This window comes from Varroa destructor, unplaced genomic scaffold (genome assembly GCF_002443255.2).
Source record: "Varroa destructor unplaced genomic scaffold, Vdes_3.0 BEIS01000003.1, whole genome shotgun sequence".
Taxonomy (NCBI): Eukaryota; Metazoa; Arthropoda; class Arachnida; order Mesostigmata; family Varroidae; genus Varroa; species Varroa destructor.
The window spans coordinates 43,872,336-43,890,782 of NW_019211456.1; the positions used below are offsets into that span (position 1 = coordinate 43,872,336).

At 41.4% G+C, this 18,447-nt stretch overlaps 1 protein-coding gene across 3 annotated transcripts; it reads right to left on the reverse strand.

Moving 5' to 3' along the window:
• Positions 1–156: 156 nt before the first annotated feature.
• LOC111248311 (uncharacterized) lies at positions 157–18,421 on the reverse strand. Of its 3 annotated transcripts, XM_086982978.1 has the most exons (9): positions 17,466–18,421; positions 16,526–16,591; positions 10,678–11,148; positions 9,609–10,530; positions 6,366–8,036; positions 3,976–4,168; positions 3,539–3,733; positions 2,795–3,231; positions 157–2,438 (listed from the first exon to the last, which is right to left on the reverse strand). In XM_086982978.1, the coding sequence occupies exons 5-9, from the start codon at positions 6,553–6,555 to the stop codon at positions 2,236–2,238; spliced, it is 1,218 nt and encodes a 405-aa protein (XP_086839104.1). In that variant the 5' UTR covers positions 6,556–8,036; positions 9,609–10,530; positions 10,678–11,148; positions 16,526–16,591; positions 17,466–18,421; the 3' UTR covers positions 157–2,235. The 3 variants fall into 3 exon arrangements, with proteins under 3 accessions (XP_086839104.1, XP_022656168.1, XP_022656169.1); XM_022800433.2 differs by lacking the exon at positions 16,526–16,591; XM_022800434.2 differs by lacking the exons at positions 3,539–3,733; positions 16,526–16,591.
• Positions 18,422–18,447: the final 26 nt, after the last annotated feature.

Below are 18,447 nucleotides of genomic sequence, written 5' to 3' on the forward strand. Positions count from 1 at the left end.
TATGTTAGAGGATCAATTATGCGCTTTATAGCGCCGCGCCTACAATTTAGTTCGGTCCATTGTAATTGCTATCAATGAAGCCTATGGACAACTGAGCCCGCATACCTAATTAGAGGATTCAGGAAAGCAGTATAAGAAATATATCGTGTTTGATTGGTTCTGTTCCATATTTATTTCATGGACGGTATTCTATGCAGGACTGAAAGCTTGAGGAAAAATATAGCCTATTTAATGTCATTTTAAAATAGGCCTACTCATATTATAGTGAGGGATCATTGTCAGGCGTTGACGAGGTAACGCGTGAAGCAGATAACATTTCGATGCTTTTCTAATAAGGTATGGTAATGTGCATCGTAGGTTCCAACAGTACGATTCATAGTACAATTCGCGTGGCACTCAGTAATTCTATAGAAAACGGTTACGGAATCCAGTAGAAATTTGCTGAGATAGTACATTTTTTGTTTCTGCTTTAGTTATTTAATTTAAGACGCACTCACTGTATGTATTTGTTGTTATTTTTTGTACCACATCATCATAGTATGACCAATCATCCGCTGTTTACATTACGGTAACATTAGGAACAATAAAGGAAAGGCTTGCTTGTTTCAGCTTATGCATATCAGCTCATTCAATTGCCAAGCACAGTCGGTCACCCAATGACAGATGTGATCCTTGGCTATTCGCGCCTCGAGTTCGGCCTCGTCCACATCTCTTCGTCCCGCTGTTTCCTATAACGATTAAATACCCCGGAGATGAGGCTTTTAAAAGGCATTTAACATACTCAGCCACTATGGAAATGCCCCTCGCCCCGTGTAGTCAGTCTGTCCAAGTGAGAAGATACGTTAGGTGGCAGCCATGGTAACGATGGATACCACCGAGCGTGTGAAAACGCATTGAAACAACTCCTAGGCCTATCCTTTACTTGTGTTGCACAAAGACAAGTTGCTTCATACTGGGTGAACCTAAACGTTCCGCGTCAAGCAGTAGCCTATGAGTTGAATGAATTCGAGCAAACCTACATATACTACTGTGTTGATTAGCCTATCACCTAGTAACGAAAAACACAACAACGCTGTCTGTGTTGTATACGTATATTGTTTTTTATTTCTTTTAGATAGTCACTGCTAGTGCCGCTGCTTATCAGCTTCTTTAATCATGAATGCCAAACCTAGGTTTACGCTTCTGTCTAAGCTGACGCCTCTTCAGATTCCGTGGCACGTTTCAATTGAGTAAACTTGAGCATTTTTTAAGCTAGAGCTCCTGGTTCTACGGTATCGTTTCCCCTTGACGGCTTATGATACTGGCTTATGCATAGTTTTTAATGAATGGCCGCAAATCAGTCCTCGGCATATGGCGACCAGAATTTCTTGTATAAGAAGCGGCCTCGTATAGAAAAACTGAAATACAGATCGTTTGTTTCGACCCGCGCTGAACTGGATGTTGACAAGTACAATTATGCACGAAGCAATAAGATACAGTTTAGATAATTGAGGCCACTATTGTGATTACCAACAGACACTTGCATATTCCTAATTTCATCAAATTGAGTACCTTTCTAAAAAAATTGTATGGAAAATTGTTACTCTATTTTTAGCAACAAAAATACATTTTATTTAAAGTGTATCTTACTCCCTAATAAGTTAGCTCTAAATCTATACAGTTAATTTTGACAAAAACCATTAAAAAAATGTTACTGGGTTAGCTTAACAACTATCCCAAAAGGCACATAGGACGGCCACAAAAACATCTACTCTCTAGTTTCTGAGCCATGACAAGGATTTCTTTAAAACACAGAACAAACAGTACAGCCGACGAAGGCATGATCTAAGGAGTCCAGCAATCGATATGTACAACATGCGTGTACTGTATAATGTACATAGTACTCCTTTCAGAATGAAGTAACGCTGTCAATGATAAGGCTACTAAGCCCTTTACAGAAATTAAAAAAAAAAAAAGATTATCCAAAAATCCGTTGGGGCGGGGGGCATTCAAAGATGTTCCTCGTCGAAGGAAAAGCAATTATTGACATGGACACAAACGTGACTTAGAGATGAAACGTGCAGTATGATAGCAGAATGATCATACCGGAGAGAACAATGAACCACAATAATGCTGGCTAGCTAACTTCCTACTTCGACCGTTCAATTTATGATGTAAGCGTGTGCCCTGTATTGACTATTTGGGCATCTTTTTAGCTATTAACCTAGTTAATCTCTTGATAAATCAATTAGGCATTCAACATAGTGAAACAGTATGCGCTGGCAGGCAACATAGGTGATTTTTGTCGAACAGTTGACCGCTGTCACAGTGTTTCAGTTTTGATTGGTATCCGACGCACTCCCAGTAGCGGCGGCAGTCTCTGCTATCGGGAAAACGCCCACGTTGGGCGGGACACTGAAAGGGTGGCAGATATGGGGTAGGAACGCTAACCTTTGGTTCTGTAAGGAACAGACGAACGAGCAAACGTGAACGAACGGCGCGCTCATTTGACACAAAATGAAAAATTGCCTAGATTGATTAAGTTTTTAGATGTGTAACCCGCACGTAGAAACGTTTATGTCACCTTTATACATCGTACCAGGAGCGTAACAACTATATACCGTTAAAGGAAATCTAGAGGTAAGTGATTTCAAGAGAGTTCTTCTTTTAATCATGCGTGCTTATGATGGATGGAAGGTGAGCTTATAGGAAAGAAGGACGGCATCCCCTATTCGTTCGATGACATTTTCCGGTTTTAGTCGTAGTATGATGGCATGCGCGCGATCGAAGGATGAAGTTGGCAAGTTCCTCCTACCTGAAATTGGGATAGGCTCAAATTGTGGTTCTGGAATCGGTTCGGGTATCGCACTCGGATTTGTTTCGGGCACAGGTCTGGGGTATAGTTCTTGCATCGGTCTTGGATAGTGTTTAGGCATGAACTGTGGATATGGTTCGCGTATTGGTTCATAGCTCGGCTCCGGGAATGATATAGGCACAGGCTTAAAATACGGTCGAGGAAAAGGCTCTGGAATCGGAACTGGAAGCGGCTTTGCCGGTTCAGGCCGTGGCCAGAATTCTGGATTAGGCTCAGGCTGAGGTTCTGGAATAGGCCTCGGGCGAGGCATTGGCCGCGGGGGATAGACATCCAAATTGCGTGAAGGTGAACTCTCAGCATTATTACTGTTATATGGTGGTGGTGATGGACGACGCGTCGGTTGAATCGTGTCATCTTCAGGGAATGTAACATGCCCCCTGAAAGATCGCATAACATATCATTCGTGAGGATGTTTGATACGGGCAGTGCACAATGCAGTAGTGCCGTTATAGAGTAAACCTAGCGGGTAGGTATACTTGCACAAGCGATAGTTGCTTGAAACATGCATATTTAATGTGGAATATTTCGGTATTCTTCTTTAGTCCAGCTACGAAAAGGAGTACCGTGGTACCATCCGCCTGTCTCGCCATCTTGAGGCCTATTCAGAGTCAATAAGTAATTTGCTAAGTCAGCGTAAAGTTTACTTGTTTAAACAATAATAATCGTCGAATATCGCTAACATACGGGGAGGGGAAAAGATGTTTGACTGGAGGCATATGGACACATGGCACCGTACTGATCATGACACCGCATGGTCTTAAAACACTGCAGGGCGGAGGAATTCGATGCAGAAGGCAGCATGTCATAAACTCCAAACATTGGCCATAGGACGTTGGATGGAAGCATTGTCCCTCCATATAGAATTCACGATACGATTCTCTGTAAATTGTTCGTAAATTTAGAATGAGTTTAGCGGCCGTTATACTTAGCTTAGTTGCCGCATACGCTTTACTATGGCCTAAATAAATCTGCTAGCTGAATTGATCTTTATTGACGTTCTAAATCTACAACACAAATCTACGTGATACAGCTTTCCAGCGTGCTTTGACTTAATTTCTAATGCTTTTGAGTATCATTATGCTACAAGAATATAGAACGATAGTAAATTGTTGTAAACTCACCTCGACTGTTGTGTTAATTCGTCTGGAGGTAAAGCACTCCCGCTTCCTGTCATGATAACAGGCAGCGTATCCAAGCGATTAGGTCGTACTGGATTCGTAGTAGATAGTAGTCTCGACGGATGGTCTAATGGGGTAGTGGCTGTTGATGGCACCACGTCGATATGGGTACTCACCGTGACGTTGCGGTCTGGTTCTAAAATCGGGAACGGCGTGTATAAGCAAGCGCGACAGTTTTCAATTATACATGACAGTCTGTAGCAAGTTAGGTTATTTGGAAACCTATACTTTAATAAGCATGCCTCCACTTGTTCCTCTAGAAGATCATTATAGAGAATATTTCTAAATACTTGTATAATCGTTGTGTTCTTGGTGCCTTCGTAACGTAATGTGAGCTATTGCGGTGGGGTCTTTTTCTAGTCATCTTCAACGTTCTCTAACATGGAGGGCAGACGAATCCGCCATCCAGAAGTAAATCGTCTTCTTAGGATCAGATAGCCATGCATATATAGGTCGCCTTAAACAGTAACCGAATGTATCGCCAGCTCGTGAAGTCCATGACATGATACAGGACATTGTATATTGAAATCATCAATACAACATTAGGAAAATTTTCTTGTAGATGGTTCGCTTATAAAAAGCTGCTTTTGAATATCTGAAATTTTGATCAGAAAATAATTAAGCAACTACAGATGTAAATAGTTCCCATCCATTTTACGAAAAATATTACTAAAACGAAACATTAATAGCACGACAAATGGGTGCAGTACGATGCTAAGCACCGCGAAATTAATATTGGTCTTCTATTTATTAAACAATTAAGATCGATTAATTAATTAATCTGAATGTGAAGAATTACCGTATACGCGCTACGGCTGATCTCAGTGTAGCTTACGTACGATTTGATACAAGTCAATCTAGCGTGCTTTTGTCTGCCTGCCCAGACAGCAATATAGAAATAGACGTCTCTCTGAACAAGCGTCTGATGTTTTTAGTTACTCTCCCATTTTTCCTCATCTTGTCGCTATTCAAAAAATAAAGACGAGAAACGCGAAAGGCAGAAAAGTTTAGCTACGGGTTTTTCTGTGTCGATCGCCCGCGCGCTTCGCTTTCTGCATCAAAATGCAAAACATTTGAATTCCTATTGAGAATCGTTTCCATTATGCTCCTGTGAAGCCAAAAGTTCCTCGATCGTCTCTCACTGCACTATCTGTCGCACATCGCGGGGTACAGCGCTCATCACCCCTGTGGCTGTTACAGGCAGAACGCAGCAAAATGTACTATAATAAGTAGAGTACCATCTAGGACTTTGCTGTTTGTGTTACAGGTAGTTGTTCAATGCATTCAGTAGTGCTTCTGTTGATAGCCGATTGTGTTATAGCTGCTAAAGCCACAATGTGCACGAAATACGAGCAGAATTGGCCACTGACAAGTTTTAGATATAGTCGATACGGTTGGTCCCTGCAGCAAAGATGGACTCCTGCTGCGATCAAACGGAGATATGCGCGCACATAGAACGGTCGTAGTCGTCTGCTCTCACAGTGGTGTTCGAGTGCCGAAGTCTATATGCGATAGGTGGTCCAACATGTAGCAAGGCAATATTGTAACGATAACAGTCGTATTCGGTGGTGGCCCGGCTCAGGTGTTAATGGCTTACACGGATCTTTGGTCAATCAACTTACGAGATGAACCATTAACTGATGAATGGTCGTCGTTCCTGATGAAGTCCCTATTGAAGGGATACCAATGGCTTGCCCCTACTACGTGACCGCATTTTGTCGTTTGGTGCCGTCGTGAGCAATATGTATGTATGTATTTTTGAGCCTTATGGCCACCTCGTCTAACGAAGTGGATGAAGGCCATATCAGCACAGGGAAATTAAACGATAAATAGACATTTTCAGGTACAGCTTAATATCTTATAAATAAACCGCATCATTGTATCAATTGTATTGTATTTCCATTTCTAGCATATCTGGGCACTGACGTAACGTCAGTAATTAGTAGTACCCCTTAAACCTGATATATTTAAGGACGTAACTATACGTATTAAGGCTCAATCTACTCGATAAAATTCATTCTCTGCTCGAAATAAGAGTTCAACTTTAGTACAGTGTTAAATAGACTGACGTAAAACTAGATCAGATTCTGTCTCAAAGTCGACGCGATATGAAACGCGAAGTAGATGGTTATTTTATGGGCCCCTAAAATTTAACTTCTAGATAATTACAACAAGGATTCTTAGACAGCCCCTATATAATTATAGAACGAATAACTCAACCAAAAAAACGCGTAAAGACACATAAATTCTGTAGCATGCAGGCATGTACTCTCGGTTTCGAGCCGCCGTATCAATATTTAACGATGTTATCATTGATTTCAGCGTGAACGCACCAAACTTATTCCTGATAGAGTCGATATCCCGTTGAACTAGTCCATCTCCTGCTGCCGTTACCACGTTCACGTCGAAAAGCACAAGGCCAAAAGTGACAAGCACGACGATCAATGTATGCGTTGTTCCGAGGTTCAAACACATTGACGATCCCGATTTCAACGATCTCAATGATGACGGCGATGTCATCATCGTGAAATTCGGTATCCTTAACGTGCAAGTCCGCGCACTAATTACATTTAGCACTGGCAGGTATTCAACAAAAACCGAAATGTTGCCCCGTGAAGACTCACGTCGGGTATTCCTCTGATCGTAGCTTAGTTTCTCTTATAAGAAGAGGCTTGAATACGAAGGCAAGGGTGAGTAAGCCGCATCGTACCGCACAATCCCACAACAATAAACCATAAATAATTCTACAACTACCGCTATTATTATTGGCATAACTGTTACAGCCACGTCAAGACAGAGATGGAATGGGCGTTCTGTAGACGGATGTGGTGACCTATGACGTAAGACGCACTGGTGCTGTTGTCGCGATTTCGATGACTGTTAATATTGGCACTTAGCAGAAGTGTGCAGACTGTGCCGAGCAAGGTGCCGTACGGAAATATGTAAAGTGACAGCTGAAGTGGGTGTTACTGGGTTTGTCCCAGGCGCGCTGCCCCTACGCAGAGGCCCAGCCTGGCTCTATACTGTCGTCATTGGAAACGAAAATTTGGAAATGTGGAATGTATATCACGCTATGTTCCCATCGTCATTACACCTTTGGGCATTTCAAATAGCTCTGCTTTGCGGCGATTTATAGGTATGGTGTGATATCGAGGAACTAAAAGCACACTCTTTTCAAACAAATTATGGCCTATCGTTCGAACAGACATAGACAAATAGTAGCCTTTTCTTACTAGCTGGCCTCTGTTGCTCAGTCGCATGGTATCACATACATATTAAAAGGCACGTGTTTTGCTGCTTGCAAAGGATCTACGCCAATGAGAGCTTTTCAAGCGATGCCTTGTTTTCCTGAATTGTCACCAATCTTCCGCGTACACCTGTATGTACCTAAATCTATGGGTTTACGGCATTTGAATGACTGTAGCCTCGCCTAGGTAATATTTATATTACTAACACTTTCTGCAATATCTGTGTACAGTATTGATAACACCAACGCTTCAGCCGTTTCTCACGGAATCACTTCAATCAGTCCCAGTAACTGCTACGCAGAAGCTGCGGTAACTATTTTCGCTATCCAAAACACACATGTGCGTACAAAGGTAAGTAAAAAAACAAAATATGTCAGCCAAACGCTCATCGTTCACGCATTCTCTCTGCCCCGTCGCCTTCATCGCTAAAATTGCTACAAACAGCAGGAGCGGCGGCATCCAACGCATCACACGCATATGTACACAGTCATTGAGGATATTGTTGACCCGACTGACGACTGCGAAGGCCACCCCAGTCTGCCCCAGCGAACGAGCTGAAACCATCATCGAAGGTGGCACCGCTGCTCCGGCGGCGGTGGCGGCACTTGGTAAATATTTGACAACAAGTTTCCCTTCGTATTCATTGTTGCCACCGTTGGAGCAGTGCTGGTCGTCGTCGTAGAAAGATAAAAAGAATCCTACTTGTCTGGCCATCCGTCTGTCTGCCTGATCGAGCGAGACGATCCGAAACTGAGACTGAAATGGAAGGGGATGAGAAACCCGGTATTAACATCGGGGTGAAGTAAGCACCGATGACAAACACCCTAAAAGCGACACTTAGACATAATACGACGAATTTACGTGTGCACGCGTACGTCGTGTCAATAGCGGTGGGGGGGGGGGGGGGGGGGGGGGGGGGGGGGGGGGGGGGGGGCAATCAGTAGTTGTTCAAAGTTGGGCGGAACTGGCGATGAGGAACGGGGCCTAGGACTTTGCGGGAAAAAGGAGCTTATGTGCGAAGCCAGTGATGACGCCGCGGTCGATCCTGGTAAATCCGAACAGCTCGGCCTGCGGCTATTGGTGATCTGTTGGAGCATATTCAATACGGTGGCAGCAGTTGTATTTGTGGTGACATTGGCGACAGCTTGACTTTTGAATGACAAATGTCAACATTAGCAAAAACGGGGGTATCAGTCGCAAGCATATTAACTATAACGACGACATGAACAGAGAAAATATGCAACGGGCCGGTAACGGTAGCAGGCGGGATCTCTTAAATGCTACAAGGTCTCGCTATAATTGGCCGCTCACAATATCAGCTTTCAATAGACTCAACCAAAATCCGAAAAAGACAAGACGAATTACTGCATTACGTGACGATGGCACTTGTGTCACGCCATGGGGCGAATGCCAAGCGTCACCGAATGCCACCAAAAAGGTCTCTGGAGCAGAATCGTGCTCAGCATGCTTGCTATTACTACACATTTTGGCGGCCTAACGTGCCTAAGCAACTGATAGCACACATACCCATCTGCCTTTTTAACTATATCATGAATTTCAATACCGATAGGTATCGTGAGATCCGATAAAACAGTATTCAAATACGATTTCACCTCTGTTTCTGATTGTGTTTGTACGGTCCGTCTGTGAAACGTTACTAAAATGTTAGAAGAATTATTATTATTTGCCAGTGATAAGAAATCAACAACGTATGTGTTAATTAAATGTTATATCTAGTATAAAAGTATAGTTGAATTATATATTCAAGGATTCATAATCGATGTGTACCGTCCAAGGGACTGCTTAGCAAAGGTACGGCAACGTGTGACGCTGCTTAGCTACGGGGACATATTCCATTACGTCTTACAGAGAGGCACGTAACGTTTGGCAAATGAAGACCTAGCGTTGCGTATACAGTGAAACCGATACGTCGCAATGTGAGTAACTATACGTCAGTTAGTCCTGTTTAGCCCTCTTCAGGCTTCATCGGTCACTACCCCGGTATCATTAAAAGTCAAAATTAATCTTCGGCATTTACCTCTCCCATGCAACGATAAATTTTAGCAGAATTAGTAGGTAGTTTGGCTCTGGGTTTTAGATTTTTTATAAATCGTTGCTAGTAGCTCAGAAGTAGTACGTATCTGCTTAACAATAAACGCCTTTTAGGGACCCAGGTTTAATTTGTTAGCGTCTTTCGAGTTGTGCCGACAGGAGGTGTTCCCATACTACTTGAACTCCATAGAATGCCACCAAGGCCGGTTTAATTTCAAAGTGGGTCAAGGCCATTCGTAAGAAAAGTCTGTAGGGAGTTTGTATATTAACACTTACCATAGTTGCTCGTCGTACTCTGTCCATGATGTGCTCTGCAAAAAATTCCCCTTTTCGTGGCAAGCACTCACGGGTACTTGCAGCTGATTACGTATTTTAAGGCCGTGAGTACCTGTGTGCAGCGTGTCAGTGGCAGCAAGGCGATTTCGACAGACGTTCATGACCTCCGTTTAGCAATATTGATGATCAGTCGTGCGTCATCGAAGTATAACGAAACCCTTGCGAGAGCTTGGTCGACATGCAATCAAATCTTTCCAAAGACGACAAAATTGTCGGCACAAAGCATGTCATGAGGATGAAGTGTTCTCACATGGATGTTGAGTCGGGGTGTGTGAGCACGCATCGAACAGCCTAGTCAGTGTATATATATATATATACTGACTAGACTCTACACATATAGAAACAGCTTTTTCTTTCAATCGTCTTTCACCACAGGGGTCACGCAAGTTGTACACTTACGAAAACCTCACTCCAATTCGGTGGCGGGCGTCCATTCTGCAACTAAACACTGCACAAAACTGTCCAGCACGAAACCCGGAGAACCCCTATTATTTTCATGAATACCTGTTTACATATCCATATACCACCGTAAAAGAACACAGTCTGTGGAATGGTTCTGACACCGAGTTCACAAAATTCACGCGAGTTGGCTGTGGTTCATTCATACGGCGCAACTCGTGTGAAGCTTTTCGGTGGAACACATGTTTATCCACGGTTTGCAACTTCTCTGCTTTTCAGGATTCTAACTTTTAAAAAAGGTTTATTCTTCTGTCAAGATGGACGCGGTTTTCCTGATAACTTCTTTCTGTCTGTACGGATCACTTTTGACAACTTGCCGTCGGGTGCGTGATAACGGGAGCACGCAAAGATACGTCGTCTAGAATCGATTTTAACATTAACGCCTTGCCGCTTAATTTGCAGTCTGCGGAAAAAAGAGGAACAAATAGTGAGCGAAGTTTAGAGCTAGGTCGGCTCTCTTTTCCATTACCGAGATGCAAGAGTTTTTTTTCTAGTTCCATGGACTCATAGTAGCCAACTTGCAGGAAAACCGTCATGGGCACAAACCTACCTCTTGGCTTCCAGGACTTAACTCTTCTTATCTTCTTTGTTGGTCGTACGACAATAGGATCATCTTATTGCTTCGGAACAGCTGAATTATAAACAGGTATTCAACAACCTCACTCATGAGACGTTCCATTGTCCAGTTTACCGCTTGAACGATGCACACTCTCGTCTACGTCGCCACTTCAAGGAGGGTTTAGACAAGGGGTCCGCTTCACCGTCAGCACTGCAACAGTGTTATACTTGGAACAGCGCATGCATGGCCTACCCTGGATAATAGTTTCTTCTCATCTTGAGCAAGCTCTGGGTCATACACCCTCGGGACCAGGCGGTCGCATGGCGGACGGTGATCGTCCGACGACTACCAGCTGAAACCCGTTATGTTAAGGTTGCAAATTTGGTAGGATTCATAGTTAGTCTTTGTTTTTCTTATTTTCTGACTTGTTCATCGATCATACTGTGCCTCAGTGTACGTTCACTGAAAACGGACAAATGAGAAGTTAGCGCCTTTAAATAGTTACCCACAAAAATGCCCTTTCTAGACAATGTCACAGCAATGGTTTGTTTGATATGCGTCAGCTTTGATATTACATAGTAAACACATCAAAACACAAAAAAAAAACAAAAAAAAAAAAAAAACACAAAAAAAGCAAAAGAGTTGAAAAAGATATGCGATACCGTCGCCTCTAGATGGACGTTGATAAAACGATGATGGTCTGTGTCACCCACGTATGCCCTTTGTTTTGGGAGCCAATATGTACATAGGTCCTGTGAGAAGCTAACCTCCAATAAAACATGTGATTAAAAATCACAATTGAACACTATTCAGTGTTTTCGAAATAAATGATAATATCCACAAAGACTATCTGTCTATCTGTTGAATGGTAGTGTTAAAAAGGCACCTAAAATAACCCGTTCTTAATCAGCGACAACATTTTCATTGCTGGAGTTCTGATGGATAGTTCGGGCTTTCCGTCTTAAACTATATTGTGGCCGTACGAAATTGCATAGAGTATTTCAGCCGTAATACGTATTAAACAGATTTGCAGCTCCCACCTACTAACTAAAATACATGCAGTGTACATTATAAGTGTTTCACGTCCAGTATTGCCTTAAGCAGTTGGCATACAGCCCGAAACAACATGTGCTGGTATCCCGTCCCAACCCTGAACCACTCTGAAACTCTGATACACAATTGAATTACCACTACGTCATCGTCGGCATACAGCTAAAACAGTTTCCATTATTTCGCTATTTCGGGGCTGAGATCGTAGTTCAGCAATAGGGATCTATAAACTGCCTGCTACTGTAGATTTCGCCAAGGGCATTTGGTCTCTGACGGTGCCCTTTTCCCTACGAGAATGCGGCACGCAACGCTGTCTGACCGCACTCAGCTACCATTTACCAGTGATGCATTCTTGATAGGATACAATGCAGCAAACGAAAGATCAATCCAATATCAAGCCTTCGCACTAACTTTGCAGTTTCGTATGTGAAGCAGTTCCTCCTATTTATAGATAAGCGTAAAGCAAATGCTACTGAGAAAATCGTTTTAAGCTCTATTTATGTACCTCGAAAATTAATTTATTTTGATGAACGTTAAAGCCTGATTGTATTCTGAGTGGATCATTTATTGAACTAAACTGTTGAACACAGTATACATTGTATTTTTCCTGAAATCGTTATATGTGTATTGTCACAACAGGTACTTCATCAGCGTTGACGTTTCTAGCGATAGGCCTTTCCACGTCACATTTGGCGGCACTTGAGTACACAGGCAATCTTCGTGACAACACATTTAATCTTCATCGAGTGCTTTTTATATTGGCATAATGAATCTGGTGAGTACAGCAAAGGTGACATCGGCCATCAAAAAAATTCTGCAACTGGATGAAGACAATACTTCATGATGTAAATGTTTTCTCTACGCTTTGTGGCATTTCAGTCACTTAATAGAACGGGCTCAAAACAGGTAATCGTATATGATGATTATTTTGATGATGATATTTATTTTTCAAATGCTTTACGGAATCACAGGTTCAATACATTAGATGATTCTTAACGTTATGGGGTTCAGGTCAATTTAATCCCTTTACGTTGCAAGTTGACTGGTAGCGATTTAATATGATCATTACCATTTTATGTTACCTTATTAATTGCATTAGTCATCGATACAACGTAATGTGAGGCAAACGTATACAAGAAAATAAAACTAGCTAATAGCGCAACCGTTGTTCTTGCTCTAAAAAGCCTGACTTGAGAATGATTATCCCGAGACTAAAATCCTTTTCCGTTTAATAAAGAGGTTTGGAAAATACTGCTAAACTTACCCTGGAAAATAGATCCAGTCAGCGAAACTAAACGATAAAAAAGGCTATCAAGCTATTACGTTGCTAAGGGTAACTAGTCGCTAGAAAAAGTGTAGGACTGGGAAAAGCCTTTTTAGAAATTTAAGTCCTTGAAGATTACGTGTATTTGTATAATCGCCATACACTTTACATCAACATACATGTAAATATACATAGGTAAAAATACAACCTAGACATGTAGCTATGATTTTTAGATGATGTTAGTTGCAAATAATTTGCCACGCTTTTAATTTTGTGTATATGGGACGTAAACAGTACGTAAAACAGTATATGTTTTTACGTTGCAAGGATCTTTAACAAGTGAGTTCATTGTGAATTTGTGAATTAAATTTTTAAATGTGTTATAACTTGTAGGACTGGCAGGTTTTTGCTCGACAGCGTTACTCGCATGGTCACCCACATAAATGAATAAAGACTTTGAAACGTCCCACTGTTATCTATGCCGATAATCCTAAACAACTCGCAACATTCATTGAAATTAAGTTATTAATAATACTCGAGAAGCAGAATAAACAGTGTGTATAAAAAGCTCCGAGGTGGTGCTACTTATATATGCTTATGTGTTTATATTCATGAACTTGAGACCAAAACTCGAATCACATTTTTCGTTTCTTGGATAACACATACAAATCTAAATAAATAGGCAGTATATGATATAATATAGCAAGCCTCTTGCATATTTGATACTCAGTGGTATATTAAAGCAGTAAAAGATAGCACTAGATCTAGGAATTGTTTAGCTTACAATTGTTTCGGATAGCCGAGCATGGTTCAGCCCAATTGAATCGCCGAGAAGTCTAAAAGCGTTTGTCTAAGGAGTGACCAATTATTAATCAACCAATTTTCATTGACTAAATGCTAGAAATTATTTCGACTGTGTATTTTGTTCTACTTAGAACCTAAACAAATCTCATGTAGATACAGTTCGTCTAATTTTTAATAAACAAAATAGGCCTATATTTGGATGTTGAAAAAAACTAAAAAAATCATGGTTTAATTGATTTTGTTATTAAAATAAATAAAAAAAAACAATCAAAGTAAAAAATACACATTTCGATAGACCTAGCCATGGCTTAGTAATCAGGAGACTATTAATGACAACTAAAAACGGACTAGAAGATCGCATCAGATTCTTATGTGAACCTGAACGAATTCAAACTGGCCCAGAGTTATAATCTTGAGGTATAATAAAATAATTATATAAGTGATAAATTATATAAATGAGAAAATATCAAAGTAATCATATTATTACGCAACTAACACAAATGCAAAAGAAGCTTATGATTTCATTAAGGGAAAGAACGGTCGAAGACCGGATGGTGGCGAGCTGCCTATAGCGTTATGTTTCTGACAAGGAGGACTTGGGTAAACGGTTGTATGACCAACATGGTCTCATAAACGTTAATAATCCTCTTTTTATTTGGGACTACAAACAAGATGATTTAGTAGCTACGCAAATACAGTATCTAATACGCTCACTGCATACGACAGCAATACACAATGTAGATTTACAAAAAAATGCTATTTTTTGAAAAAATTTATATGAGTGCTTCAATTTTCGGTTGCTTTAAATTAATACTAGAACACATCTTACCTTGTACCTAATTTCGCTACGAAAAAATGTGCTACATGGTTTAATGTAACATAAATTCGTAAAACAATTCGCAGTGTGTGGAGAATTTACATGATGCTGCTGATGGTTCTAAAGCGTTCCGTGGAATATAGCTGAATAACTGAGATTGCTAATTGATGGACGAATATGCGTGTAAGTTCGTCACCTTATTGAGGATTGTCAGTTGAATTAGTTATATCATGTCTGTCGATTTGACTTTACTAATTAAACAATCGTTATACGTATTACGCTGTAACTTCGCTGCCTCAAAGACACGGCCTGGCCTTATGAAGCTACAAAGCAGCTACATAACTGGATCAAATTTGTATTCAGGGTTTTGGGCATTGCACCAACAAGCGCATGAAATATTTGCCACAAATAGGCCAACTTGATGCCACGTGCCGAAATATCTACCTTGTTAGCGAAAGGAGACATGTTATCCTGTGAAACGCTTCGGCCTGATAGGCGACGAGGTGTCCTCATACGCATCCCAGAGGTGGAAATTATTATGCCGGCCACTTGCATAAGATGATAACACCTGCTACGAATGTTTACGGTATTATGCGGAATACCGCTATGGTCCTAGTAGAAATATAGTGAATAAACAGGCTTGAAAGATATCCGTGAAAGTGTCACCGAGATAAAAACGACTTGTCATGGAATTGGCTTATCTAGCTAGAGCTCTTTGTGTAGGCGGAATGCACCTAGGCTGGCTAGCTAGCTGGCTGGCTTCAAGGAAAAAACGTTGTATTTAGACTACATAAGCGTTATACGGAACAGTTACTGTATGAGAGATCATTCCCTATATCGTTTGACCACAGGTCGGATAAGTAGCTATTTACTGAAACGAAATTGAATAACGCACGACTGGCTTTTCGACCCAGAGCTTCGACTTTACTTCTTTTTAATACCCCATATTTTATGACCCATAGTAAATGGCTATAGCAAATATAATACGTACAATAATAATTTGAATTGTGTGAAAGAGCTGCTTCATTACGAATTCACCTTGTGTATTTTTTTCTACTCAGGTATATAGTATGTACTATTTCGGTCGCTGCTAGTTTTTTTTTTCGCTAAAAAGCGTATTGGAGAAAGCTAAAATGGCTTCTTGATTATGTCGGCGGTTAGCACTAATCAATCCCATAAAATGTCGCGTACGATATAACTCCATAAGGGCATAATTGCACGTGCGCAAAGTTATCCCAGTCATCGTATTTGTCAACCATCGTCAAGTAATGAACACACATGAGTGTTCCTTAAAAAATAACTGGGGCTTTGTTCTCCTCCCAACAAGTTAGCATGGTCCCATATCAAATGTATAGTTGCGCACGTAACCCTATAGTATCTAATACAGCTAAGTGTAGGACAGTAATTTAAATCGTTACCTCATTGCCTGTCCCTTTAGTTGAACTATTATTGAGAGGCTCGTATGTCTAAGAATTTGGCCTAATACGCAAGCGTGCATTCTAAATTACAACAAATCGTCTAAAAATACTCAAAATTTAAATTTTTGAATACGAACGTTTAATTTTAACAAGTTGTTGTTGACGTAAGCATGGATATCTTATCTTTATCTCTCAATGCAACAAACATTTGCAGAGCTATCAGTTACCTGTCATGATCTTGTCCATTTGGCATACTATATGGTATTTTGGGTCAGTCCAACCATTTACTCATCTATAACAATTTTACATGTTTGTTTGGGGTTAGAGATTCAATTATAGTGCGCATAGAAGTTCTTTCTGGAGACTCTCTTTAAACGTTGCAAATTACCACGTCGTGTATAATAACGTACGCAGTGCCAAAATTCGAGCCTGGCGCCTAGCGGTTAAGGCAATGGATCATCATATCGGTCACGGACGGGTACAAACCTTTTCACTGTCGACCGCAAAGCAAAATGCTTCTGAGGAATAAGGAAGAGTCGAGTAGATGCCCCCCTACAAAGTGACAAGGTTGGAAAACACCTTTAGGCCGGTAGCACAACCGATCACTGTTGCCGATAACGAATTATTCGGGTGCCGAGGGAAATCTAATTAAAGTAGCGGTCCATCGAGTCTCTAAGGTTCATAGTGAATATTCATCGGGCAAGTAATGATCGATTTAATATTGGCTACGTCAGCTTCAACACAGGCCGTTGTTTGTTATGTAGTTAAGAGACCTGTCTCAGCGATCAACAAAGGTCGCAATAACAGTTAGTTTTTTTGTCACCTGGATGTGTACGAGGCAAATGGTAGTAAAACGAGCCTTAAACTTAAAGCCTGCTTAAAGATAGAATAATTTTAGCGCGATGGGGTAGCATTGATTGTATTATGCTTGTGTACTTTCGACTGTTGCTTTTACTCAATTCGTGAAGGCGAGCCTTTTGTGAAGAGCATTTATTCGCCACAGGGAACCGTTTTTATCGTTTCATTGACTAGAATATTAATCAAATCAGTCTAACAACGTTATTTACTTATGGAGCTATCCATTTTAGAGATGGTTATGTATTGTATTTAATAGAGATTTCCTCTGGCTGCACGTTAACAATTCATTTTCTTTATATATATATATATAAATATTCAGTTAACTATGTTAGTATTGCCTCGATCAATCCCTACCAAAATCTTGTACCAAAAACTTATCGAAAAGAACATGAAAAAATTGTATGTTTACCAATTACTACAAGCAATTTCTAAAAGTCAATAGGACATCTGTTCAACGTACCTAACGGTTAATATTTACCTGTTTCCTTTAACTTATATGCTACACGTCATGTAAAATATGCTCATGTCTTCTCTGCTTGAAAGGATTTACTTTTATCTATGAACTTACCTAGCGAAACTCTAAATCGCTGCTTTTCTATTTTTCCTGCTGATGCCGATATCAGTGTAAGTACATATATGCATACAAGTCCGGTGAAGCAATTTCTTAGTGAGAATAGCTTTTTATCGTGCAGAGGAATGCGTTTCTTCCTTATGGTAGTTCCGTTGCATACAACAGTGAGATAGACAGACAGACGGGCGGACAGAAATCTAGTGCAGTCGGGGCAGTACGCTTCCGTGGCAATATTTGGGATGCGTCCGACCCTTGTAGCTGTGCGCGGGCTTCAAGATGTAGCTGGACCTGATGCAGCAACGCACTGGCCTAGCTGCCAAAGAACTACTTGCCACTGGTCCATTTTGCAGGGCCGGCCAAGTCGGCACCAACCAACCTAGCCACTAGACCCACTATCGAATGGGGGACTGACCCTACGCCAGCCATAGCACGGCCGTATAAGTGCCGCCGTGGCTGAAATCGATTGAAACCAGCCAGAAGATATTGAAGCAGGAAGTGGCCCCTACCGCGCCCGTCCCATCCCCGAACCTGGTCTATCTCTCTATTGACCGACGGCTGGCTAAGCTAATCGAGATGGACCGTGCCGGGCTTCTCTGAACTACAATCTGTCTTTTTCTCTTCCTCGTGTTTTCTCCTTTTTTCTATTCTAAGATGCGGCACGATAGTACCATGTGGACACCTGTTGTGTTTGCAAATGCTGAGCTCATCTTTTCTCTGTAAATCGCCGCCACTCTTTCCGGCATCGATGAACAACAACAGCAGCACTCTTTGCTATTGACTAATTGTGTTCGTGCTGTAGCATTGCCTGTTACGGCAGGCTGACTGCAGCCGCAAAATAGCGAAGCAGTATGGTTGGACGCAACGGATGTCCCTCACTATGGCCTACTGTTTATGGCCTTTTCGCCCGCGGCCTGTCTATGGCGGTTACAGCACCGTGTCGCTCTCGAGAGTTCTCTGGTGGGTTCGGGTTCGAGAGATG

Coding starts and splice junctions, on each gene's coding strand:
- LOC111248311 (XM_022800433.2), bottom strand. CDS start 6,555: ATGATGACATCGCCGTCATCATTGAGATCGTTGAAATCGGGATCGTCA. Junction 3,734..3,975: donor GAATTAACACAACAGTCGAG/GTGAGTTTACAA, acceptor AACAATTTACAG/AGAATCGTATCGTGAATTCT. Junction 2,439..2,794: donor TGAGCCTATCCCAATTTCAG/GTAGGAGGAACT, acceptor TGTTCCTTACAG/AACCAAAGGTTAGCGTTCCT.